This window comes from Strix aluco, chromosome 4 (genome assembly GCF_031877795.1).
Source record: "Strix aluco isolate bStrAlu1 chromosome 4, bStrAlu1.hap1, whole genome shotgun sequence".
NCBI classification, from domain to species: domain Eukaryota; kingdom Metazoa; phylum Chordata; class Aves; order Strigiformes; family Strigidae; genus Strix; species Strix aluco.
This window is the reverse complement of record NC_133934.1, coordinates 37,297,823-37,309,429: the sequence shown is the minus strand read 5'-3', so window position 1 is coordinate 37,309,429 and position 11,607 is coordinate 37,297,823. Positions and strand designations below refer to the sequence as shown.

The 11,607-nt window shown below is 37.3% G+C and overlaps 2 protein-coding genes and 1 long non-coding RNA gene across 4 annotated transcripts in view; 1 reads left to right on the top strand and 2 right to left on the bottom strand.

Moving 5' to 3' along the window:
• Positions 1-9,043, top strand: part of WWC2 (WW and C2 domain containing 2) — a 105,605-nt gene extending 96,562 nt beyond the window's left edge. For both annotated transcript variants that reach the window (XM_074822764.1, XM_074822765.1), the window contains exons 22-23: positions 4,228-4,355; positions 6,362-9,043. In XM_074822764.1, coding sequence (XP_074678865.1) covers positions 4,228-4,355; positions 6,362-6,428 — 195 coding nt within the window. In that variant the 3' untranslated portion in view covers positions 6,429-9,043. The remainder of the gene's footprint in view (positions 1-4,227; positions 4,356-6,361) is intronic.
• The window catches only part of LOC141922819 (uncharacterized), a 50,512-nt gene that overhangs the window by 1,266 nt on the left and 37,639 nt on the right, over positions 1-11,607 (bottom strand). The window contains exon 2 of the long non-coding RNA XR_012623097.1: positions 2,319-2,378. This is a non-coding gene — a long non-coding RNA (uncharacterized LOC141922819). The remainder of the gene's footprint in view (positions 1-2,318; positions 2,379-11,607) is intronic.
• On the bottom strand, positions 9,768-11,036 carry LOC141922890 (claudin-24-like). Its single transcript, XM_074822969.1, is given in 4 exon segments — positions 9,768-10,114; positions 10,117-10,355; positions 10,357-10,599; positions 10,975-11,036. Coding segments are annotated over 4 exon segments (891 nt in total).

Here is an 11,607-nt window from a genome sequence, read left to right as displayed (position 1 = left end):
AAATGTCGGTAAATAGTCTTGTGTAGAGGAGGGAGGGGATCACAGACAAAGCTGAGCCCTGAGTTAGATGTTAGGAATGAGGTACTCCAGATGTAAGAAACAAAAACATCAGCAAAAACATCACAGGGATCAGCAGATGTCAAAAAGCAAATAAGACAGAAACTACTAAGAAAAGAAGTTGGAACAAAACCATTCAATTTTATGATATAAATACATGTTATGCCTGTAACGTAAACATTGTTCAGTTCTTGTTCCCCTTTTCAAAGTGGCTAATAAGACTACAGAGCATCAACAAGGATGGTCAGAGGAGGAGACAGCTTCCATGTTAGGAGTGGCTAAGTAGCTACAACTGAAGTCTATAAAATCATGATTGAAGCGGAGGAGAACAATTAATTGTCTTTCATTATACAGGAAGTAGGGAATTGAAGAGGTGGCAGGTTAAATGCAAGCAAACACAGCACAGCATTTAGAAACTGTAAAAGTATTTTCCACAGAACATTGAGTACTGTAAGTCTGCATAGGTTCAAAAAGCAGTTTGATAAATTCATGGAAGAAAAATCCATCAGAGGTCATTACCGTAACAGTATCACTTCCAGAACTCCTTGACTGTCTGATTGTTTAGGAAACAAAACTTTTCCCCAGTATGTTCTCCCAATTCTATGTTTATGCCCTATTCTGTCCTCTGTCGTGTTGTCTCTCTTTCCTTGGCATCTGCTGTTGGCTGTAGCTAGTGGAGTTCTAAAATGGCTATAAAATATATCAGAGTTTAGGCTGAGCATTGACAAGCGTTCTGAAAAAACCCTTGGGCAAAATGGAATAAGACAATGCAATGTTTAAACATCATGCGGTGTAACTGTGATTTTTTTACCATGTGAATTCATTGTATGAATTTGATCTTTGTAAGTTTTAACCTGTAAAAATTGTAGCTTATATGAAAGAAGCATAGCTAAATTTGTTTAGAAGTTCATAGTTTCATGCTGGATGCAGGATAGAAATGATAATTTTAAATTGTTTATTTAATTTAAAACTACTCCCACTCAAGCTGTTTCCACTAGAAAAGAGTGTGTCTCTGCAACATTTAATCTCTTTGGGTTTGTGCTTTCTTATTTCAATTGGCTCTTTCAAGGCAGCAGATAGGTTTGTCATATTTTATATCCCTGGTGTTGGTGAGCAACACCATGACACACATTGTGATGAGGAATAAGTGCAATAATATACATTCCTAAAATACATGCAGGCTGCAGCACAGCATTTAAGTCCTTCTTTCCAGGCAAAAAGTCAGAACAATGATTACAGCCACTCCACTTCTTTGAAGAGCACTTAGAAAGTTTCTAGAAATATTTCTACCCTTAAAATCATTGCAGCCTTCCCCTGTGGAGCAAAACAACCCTGAGAATGCTGTATTCTGCTGTCAGTGTTTCCTCTTGGGTTAGCAAAACACAGCAGCCTAGAGAACATTGTCATAGATTATTTTTTAGATCCTGTAGGCATTATAATCGTGCAGACTAATGCAGCAGCTGGAAGTGCCAGAGAAATTGAGAGAGTCTCAAGTGAAAAATGAAACCGTAGATATGGGGGATGTTGAAAATCAGTGGCTGCTTGCTAACACACAGTTACTCTGTTTGAAACCAAATGCAGAGACTCCGTACCTTCCCTCCCCTTCCTACCACACCTTCCTAAGTACAAGTATGTAAAGCCCACTAATACCTGCAGATCAGAAAACAGTAGGTAATTCTGTGCACCAGAAACATTTTCTCTTGTTTAGATGGCATTTTTGTGAGAAATCACACAGTATTTCAAAGTTTGAGTCTTAAATCCTCATACAAGTTAGTTTTCAGACACCTAGTGTCCTCTGAAGTACTTCCTCTTTGTGTATGTCCAAAAAGGATTCCTGTAAATATCTGTAAAGATCATCTTTATTTCTTTCCAGTACACCTTCTATGTAGAGGTAATCTGTAACTATGTCATTAATACCACAAATATGTCCTTGTGCCAGTGTTAGTGTTTAGCACAGTTAAGTTTTTCTTAAGATTGACTTTCATTCTACTATAGAAAAAACATTGAAGAACAAGACAGAAAGTAGTGTTTCAGCTTTAATTTTGATAGTGTGTCTTATGTCACGTTTAAGCTAAGTGCAGATACAGAGATTCCTATTTGGCACTTACTTTTGGCAGATAAGTGCCAAGTTTTTGGCACTTATTGAATGTATGACCAATGTATTAGTGTGCTTTTCTGTATTTTATATAGATGGAAGATTCACTATCTTTATAAATCACTCAAGAAACATGATGTAAATATAAACTTGGTCATATACATACCTTCTCACATGCGTACTCTTAGAGACATTGGGCTGAAATCAAAGTTCCTCTGAGAGCATCCTGAAAAATTAAAAGAATTAAAAAAAAAATGAAGGAGTATATGGTAATAGAGAGTATGAAAATAAAGAAGTCATCTCTGCTATTAACCTGAAATGCAGTAGGCACAAGAGTATCGTATATAGTTAGGGAAAAGATAAAATTAGAAAACTTTGAATTATCCGTTTAGTGCTTTTATTATAAATATTAACTAGGGGAGCTGATAAAACATATGGCCAGTGACATATGTAAAATTAATTAAGACACTACCAGTTGTAGCTTGCAAATTTATGTTCACGAACTAGTAAGGAAAACAATATTTACAGATTAATTTCGCTTCAAAATCATAGCTATTTTGGAGTTGGGAACTGAAGAAGTTAACAGCAGTATAAGCTGACTGGATTTTGAGTGAGTTTCTGAGAGGGTGGTGCTCTTTCATGTAAAGACACTTTCATATAAAACACTGGAGTGCGTTTCAACAGAGGGTACCGCTATCCTGCTGTGAACAGATTTCTATAAATACCCAGTATGAAACTGATAGCATGGACTAACTTTTTTGAATTAGTTAGTTTTGTTGTTTGGGAGTCTACTGGGTTGAATTCAGAACTGGAGACATGAACTCCTAAGTTACAAACCAGCTTTGAACATCGCTATTTCTGGCTTGGGTGTGTGTTTTAATTTGAGGTAACAGAACAGCATTTTCAAGTCTGAGTGCCTAAAGTTAGGCAACAAAAATTAACCTCTAAAGAACTTCAAAAGTTGTTCAAGAACATGAACTGCTTCTATTAAATTTTGATGGCTGGAAGAATTCAAAATACAGTAAATAACATTTGTCTGACAGTCCCTGCAGTCTAGAAATGAAGCTAAGTGCACACACAAGATGGCATTGCCTATGCCATGCACCCCACACATGATGGGGGTGATAATGTGTGTGTTATGGGACTCATCTGCATGAGAGTGGTGGCCACTTGTCGAACAAATCCCGGTGACTGCCCACATAAAGAGAGCTGCTCTGCAAATTATTTTTAAAAAACAAACCACGACTCTTAAGAGCAGTCTGTCACTGAAACGGTGGATGGTACAGCTGTGACTGTCCTGTAGATGTGGCAGTAGAGACGCATGTAATAGAACCAACAATACTGAGGTACGGTAATACTGTAACTTACTGGTGGGTATGTAGCTGCTCAACAACATTCATATCAATAAAGATCCTTGATCTTGTTACCACTGGTGTTGCCTTGGCTTTTACGCCTCTACAATGCAGAGTTTCCCATGCAAAACAGGTGTTGTCATGAATAAAAGCACAAAAGTTCATGAACATTAACTTTGCTAGCAAAGTCAACAAAACTTGGAAGTGTATGTTGAGAGCATGCCTTCTCTATTTTTTTTTTTGTCTGTCATTTTAGAGTAGGTATAGGCAACTTTCCTGAGAGCTTTCATTAAGAAATAAAAGTATTTTATATGGGAAGAGAATCCCTGGCTCACAGATCTAGAAAGATATGTGGATAGACAACATTTGTTCATATAAATTTAGGTATTGTCTATAGCTCTAAGGAATACCTGATCAAAATTTGCAACTCCCAGTAGCCACCTGTGTTGGCATGGGCTTTATTTATTTTTTTTAGGAAAAGCTCTTACTTCATGCCCATGGCTTAGGCTTCTGATATCAGTCTTTTGTCTTGCTGACCCTTTGTATAGAGATTTTCATAGAATCATAGAATCATTTAGGTTGGAAAAGACCTTTAAGATCATAGAGTCCAACCATAAACCTAACACTGCCAAGTGTTTTGCTTGACACAGAAGACTTTGTCATTTCTTTGAAATTAGTAGTTGTTCATTATTAGCAAAATATAGTTATTTTTCCCATTTACAGGCTGAACAGTCAAAAGAAGAACAGAAACAAGGTTTAAGTGCTGAGAAATTGATGAGGAAAGCTTCTAAGGATGTATGCCGGTTACGGGAGCAGAGCCAGAAAGTGCCACTGCAGGTGCAGTCATTCAGGTATGGCCTTCTGCTTTTCATGCTCTTTTTTACTGTAGTGAAGTAACATGGATTATATCTAAATTTAATCGGATATGCCCCGTAATATTATTCAAAAATCACCAAGCCTTTGACTTGCAAGAAACATCATACATTTCTGACATAGCTCAAAGTTGGAGTTTCAAAGGACTGGGCCTCGGTAACTCGCTCATGCAGCAGAGGTGGCAGTGTGTCAGCTGAGCTGCGGTGGTGAGGAAGCAGAGTGAAAAGTTTCAGACCTCTGTATAGCATCTGCTGTGGGCAAGCATGGGTGTGACCATTGCCATGGCTCCCCTCACCCACAGTAGACTGACACTGGGCTTTAAATAATGGCAGGTGCCTGAAGCAAATGGCCCCTCAAGGAGAAGCAGAACAGTATACATCTCATCAGGAAGCCGATTAACCACTGCTTTGTGCCTTGCTCAAGGCTTATTATTCAAGAAAGATCTTGAATCCCTCCTCCTTTTTGTTTCCCTCCTCCTTTTGGTTGTGGGAACGGCAACTGATTACATGAAGCAATTAATCAAGTTTTCTTGCTTAGTATAAGCCAGAATGAACACTTTCCGTCTCAAACCTTAATTCTAACTGGTCTAAATTCCTAAAAGGCTGGACAGTAAGTGGTAGGCTAGCAGCCTGAAGGCCACACTTCTGTATAAAAATAAACATTAAACTGTTGATTGAAAATACAGTGCTTACTCTTCCACATAGAAACAGTACTATAAGCTAATTTAATCTGTTTTGACACACATGATTTTAAAGTTTGATTCCGGTATAGAAAAATTAAGTCAGCTGCTAATAAGCATGAGGACTTTTTCCTTTTTTAGCCCCGTCTGTTGTGAGCAGTTTGAGAAATCCATAAGCAAATAGGGGCCTGTAGGGCACATACAGTTATGGTTTGCAGTAAGTGATGCAGAATCAAACCAAGAGAGAAAGGAAAGGGGTTCCTCAGCAAAGAAGTGTTACACCTGAGCTATTTATTTTCAGTATGAAATTCAGAACATCTTCATACAGTTTCCACTTTCTGTGCAAGTCTTGAGACAATTTTGGTCAGTGCTGGTCATTTAACAGTCATTACAAACAGACTGCTGCCCAAATTTATAGGTACATGTAATAGTGCTCAAGACATCATGCCCCTGCAAGAAAGGTATCGTAAGGCTCCATTCTCCTTTTATCTTATATAGCTGAGGAATCCAGTTTACATGGTTGATTTTGCTCTGAACTACTGTTTTTCATAGGAACTCGAGCTTTTCCAGTGGAAAACATGGTTTAGTCTACTGGACAAATAGTGACCTCCTACGGCTGAACGGTACAAGCCCTGCTAGTTGGACTTGTTATAGTGCTGTGGCCTCACAGACTAATCACACAGAGGAATTTTTGAAGCTCTCAAGAAGAATGACCCACCTGAGCTTTAATTTTTAAGTCCCCAGTACTTATCATCTGATTTCTAGGCTGCTGGCAGACAAGCTTGTGTAAACTTGTTATGCTCCAGTAATCTCTCAGTTCATAGGAGACAGGAATGGTAACAGCACAGGGGAAGCAACTAGAGAATGGGTTGACAATTCTGCTTCTCTGAGTCTTGCTCAGAGCCATATTCCACCCCCCCACCCCCCCTCGCCTTTTCCCAAGTCAGGATAAAGTGTTTTATTTTGCCTTTTTATCCCCCCCCCCCCCCCCCCCCCCCCCGAAGTATCATAGAAAATTCAGTGACTAGATCAATATTTCAGTCTCATCATTGTAGTTATTAATGAAATATTGATTTTTTTCATTTTCTAAATTGGAGCTGCTTTTTACATAAATCTGCCTGAGAAGGGAATTATGTCAGAGTGCTACATTTGTTGTAAATAAATTCTGTGTATTTTCTTCACTGTATATTTTCCAAACCTATATTTTAAAGAACTGTGCTGTAACATTAGCAACTCTACAGCAGATGACATTGGAGTCATGCCATAAATAGTAAAATAATAACTTGTTTTCTTTTCTAATTTCAGGGAGAAGATAGCATACTTCACAAGAGCAAAGATCAGTATACCAGCCCTTCCAGCTGATGATGTATAATTATGCATTTTCATTGAAGTGTTTTTCCACTTGTTCATCTCTTTTCAGATGAACTTTGTAGTTCCAGTGACCTGCTTTTAAAGATCTTCTGTTTTACATTCACTATTGATATGTTTATTTGTAAAATATAGTGAATTGAATTGTATGCTTAAAAAATGGCAAAACCCACCCAACAACCAGAAAACCAAAGTAGATTAATTTTGGTATACTGATGCTGATTTTGTACAGTTTGTATGTATTGCATGTGTGTTTTTATTTTGTAAAGATGGATCAAAGGAACAAAGGCAGTACTAAGCATGTATCCTGTTGAACTGCACTGTGTTGAGAAATATTACGTTCAACAGAAGATTGTTTATCTTTTCACTATTTTCATGTGAGCAGACTGTGAAGATGGCTGTTTTGCCATGCAATATTTTTGTACAAGAGTGTGACTTTTATAGTTTAAAGTTAACCACAAGCGTAAGCTCCTTTCCAAAACATCAAGGCTGCCTCACAACAGCTGCTAATTAGATTCATCACTCACATTGGAATTTTTTTTCTGAAAACAGATTTTTTTTTTCTGGTTTTGTTTTTTAATACTTTGTAGGAAGAGACAGAGTTTGGCGTTTAGGTTTGTGAATGTACAGTACTTTAACCTGCACTAAAAGGTTTCTTGCATCTGCGGGAGAGTGAGAAAGGCAAGGCAGACAAGTAACCCTAAAAACTTATTATGAGACTACCAAAAGGGGCAGCTGCTTTCTGAACTGGGAGCTGAATCACATTCATAATACCAGCCTTGAAATTGGAGTAGTTATATCTACTGTACACTCAAAAATGACAGTTTCTCTATGTTAATCTTTTATCCTAGAGGCTGTCTTACTGCCAACTAAGAATACATAAAAGTGTTTGTTAGGTTTACAGATATGAAGATGTTTCATTAAAGTATTTGTACCAGGAGAAGAATATGTCACATGCTAACTCAGATATCAGAAGTCTTGTTGGTAAGGTAAACCCTTTCTGAAAAAAGAAGAGCTCCTGACTAGAAGTCTTCACATATTTCAATACAGTAAATAACATTTTTGACCCTGTATGCAGTTGAAGATGCACAGGTATTATGTAAACAGCATGTTTCAAATTTGTCTTACGCGAAGCAGCCAGCTAGGAAGAAGCATCAACTTGGATGCATTCTGTCAGAAGTCCAGAACATTAGATGTAGGTGTTTAAGCAACCCTGTCTTGGTAAAAGCAGTTGGCGTCTTCTCTTCTGTGGGTACTGTCTAAGTAGGTGGACGTTGCAGATAACAGAAGTATTTCATTTTCTACTTAATATGTTGCACTCAGATTTATTTAATTCACTGGCTAAAGTTTTCTTCCCCAAGCAACAAGCCGCATATGCATGGACTTTGTCTTTCAAAAAGGCTATAATTACTTGGTGAGAAAATGGAAGCAAATATAACCACAATATGGTAGCAGCTGTCTTAAATTCAAAGTGACAATTCTGTGATGAGAGGTCTGTGTAACACCCAAGGGTTTTCTTATGCACACATACATCAGTTCACTTAAATGTATAGCCAAACATGCTATTTTGGGCAAGATGACTGATTGAACATCCTTTATGAATGCCCCATTTGTTTTTTGTTTCTTGGGTTTGAGATAACATTCATGTTTGAAAGGTCAATTTTAAAAAAACAAATCTGGAATTATTTAATGTAGAGGTGAAATGAAGGTTGACAGTTTCAACTTCTCAATTTGATTATATAAGTTGTTTGTAGAATTATGTTTAGAGGTGTACTTTATGATTTTTCTTTTATTTATTTACAGTCTTATTTATGTTCTGTTTAATATAGTTCAGTTCTGGCCATAAAAATATTTTACATTAAGGATGCTATTGTGAAAAACATTTAGAGCTGTCTAAATTCTTGCCAGATAAGCTCTTTCTCCTCACATATTGAATAATTTTCAAAAAAAGTATTATCTTCTGATTTGTAAGCATGAGGTGAGGTCAAAATTTAAGTATTGCTGGCTTATAGCTTGCAAAGCTCATTTAAAAATGAGAGACAAACATATTCATGCTTCTTGTTTTCCAAATTGGTAAAGTTCAACATATATATAGGCAGCTTTTAACAATTCTGGGTTTGGAGTTTTGGGAGTTTTTTACTAATTCAGATTATTCACACTTGAAACACTCAATAGAATAAGCTAAAATCACACATACAAATAAACCCCCATTGGTTTAAAATTAATAAGTATTGCTCTTGAAGGGGAATTTACTCTGCACAGCAGGGTATAACGAATGTAATTAGTTCTATTTCCAGGTACCAATGTCACAGCAATTGCATATATCAAAATCTAAATATTACTGGTACAGGAATATTTAGCCAAATGAGCAAAGTTTAGCAGAAATTGTAATAGAACACAAATCAAATAATTAAGGTGGTTTTTTTTTTACTATTGCTATGTTTATACTGTATTAAATATCAAATGCTCAGGACTGAACTAAATATTTAATCAGGTTATATTCTGAATGTGTTTCTGTTCTAATTTTGTCTGTAAGAGTATGCAAGTACATCACATAGATTAACTTGTCTCTGCACTTTCCATGTGTTTCAGTGATTGGAAAATACATTTTTTAACAAAGCTCTTTTCCAGACCAGTGTTTTATTTAATTTTTATTGCTGTTCTATATCTTTGTATGCTCTTTGCAGAAACAGATGGCTGCTACAGCTTTGTCAATGTAAAATCATTGCAATTTGTATAAAGTTCACATCAATCACTGACAAGTCTTAGGATAAGTAAGTTATATAGAACAGATTCTTGAATTGAAGTTAGTTCTTTACATTCATTAAGTAAAAACTGCAGTAGCAATGAACATGGTCAACTCTCCACTGGACAATGTCTCATTATCATTCAGAAATACCGGCTTTCCTTAGAGAGAGCGTGTGCAGGGATGCATTCATTCTCTCTCTCTCCCCCCTCTGGCTCACAGTGGAGAATCTTGTATTACATGACATTATGTCTGAGAACATTTAATTTACTGTAAATGATACAGGTCCAGGGAACTTCATTCAGGGTTGTACTGTATTAGGGTTCTGTAATGCATGTTGAACTGGCACTACAAACTGTTTCAGGACTTAAAATAATATTAGTTTTGTAAAAAAGACATTGTTTAAAGCAGCCCCAGTAGGAGTTCTGCTATTTGAAATATGGTCAAGTCCCCATGCAATGCCTAGAGATTAAAAATTTTGTACTCACTTATCCTTATAAAAACCTACCAAAACAAAATCTGAAATTAATCAGATTTTGGAGAAATACAGTGCTGACTTGGATCTCCGTAGCTCATAAAATTGAAGGTAAGTAGAGATTAAAGGAACAACTTAGTAAGAAACAATTCCTCCCCCTGATCTTGTAAACAGTAACCTGTCCAGAGACCATTCTTACTGTAATGCATGAGTAAGAAATCTGAAAACCTGGTATCTACCCTTTTCAAAGTCTTCTGTTTCCAATTTCCAGATGTTCGTGGGTGTCTTGCATATCTGCCATTGCATACTGCTTGGGGTAATTGATGGTCAGGTGATAAGCAGATTGTGGAGAGGAGCAGACATCCCCCTAGAATTCTAAAAATTCCACCAAACCGACCACTGAACAGTGCATTCCCTATTTTGCATCCAGACACAATCTCTGGGATGTCTTCATCCCTGGACTCGTGGTATGGGCAGCCCAAGAAACAGGGCCTAAGGTCAGAACTCCAGACATCCACAGGAGTACTCCTCCAAGTAGTAACAGCTGTTTCTTTAGCTTCTGCTCTGTATCCTCCATCTTCAGGCAATCCAAACCAAGACTAGAGATCACAAGGCTCAGAAGTCCTAGTCCATTTGATGTAGATACTAAAATCCTGGAAATCTTGAATTCTAGAGGCAAAGCTAGGACAGAATCAAAATCTTTACACTGTTCCTCCTACATCTTGGACTACACAGGTTTGCCAGGGTCCCATGGTCCAAAGCTCCAGTACATTTAAGTCTAAGTTGAGATTTTTCCAGTCTGGTAAATAGTTAGAGGTACTGGTTAAAATCCATCCTAGTACAAACAACAGAAATTCAACTAACTGTAGCGCCTGTGTCTGTGGGCCAAGCTCCTTTTTAGCAGTCACAGCAGCACTAAACTGCTTGCTTTTGCAGACATTGTTCTGCTCAATTCTTTGTCATACTGAACATAAGCAAATGTTAAAACAATGCTTTATAAAGCATGAAATACTCGTCCCCCTCCTGCTTTGTGTTGCCTGGTTCCATGTGCAGTGTTTGGGGGATAGGGAGGTAGTAAGGTAAACCAGTAGCTGAAGGGTGTGGCCACAGCTGGGCTCACCTTTCAGTAATTTTGGTTTTTTAAGAAAAGCATGTACTTTGCTTTCCATCAATCTGCTAAATCATTACAACAGTTCTGCTAGTTTTAGCATCTCACAGTTTGTTATTAAACTAAGTTTTAATACCACATTGATACATTTCTACTTAGAGCAAATGAAGCTGTCTGCTTTGTGGCCTGTTAAACATACTTTGTTTGAAGTCAAAGGTTACATGTTCAGAGCACCATGGTGCTGTAAGTGAATGGAGTTTAAGGAGCCTTTGATAGGATGCATAATACTTCAATACATGATCTTCTTCCAATACAGGTAAGTATTTTTTTTAATGCAGCATTTCTCAGCCTATTTTTGGTGCATAAAGTATGCAGGTGCCAGAAATGCAGAGAATAACTTGTATGGGCGGCTTAATGTGCTACACTGGGAAAACACAACTTCTTTGATAAAAAGCATCCCCCCATAACACCCCATGCACAAAAAGACGTTTGCAAAGCTTGCTAAAATTTCAGAAACCTATAGTTTTCTTAGTACAACACTTTCAAGTACACAGAAAAACAATTTGATGCAATGCATGTATTTAGGCTATTTAGGGTATGAAAACACTCAAGTTTGTACATCACTGCATTAGGCAAGTGTATAATTGCAACAGGGAGTCAAGCTTTGAGGCTCATTTAATTGGTTGCATATGAAAAGGAAGCATACTTTGGTTAAAAGCCAAGCTGTAAGGGAACGTGCATATTCATTTTCAGGATTTTACAGTGCAGTTGAGAAAGCAAAAGCACCTTTTCTGCGCAGCCTATGAAAATGTCAGCATTCTGCAGTGAAACAAAGTTTTAAACAGTTCTGCAGG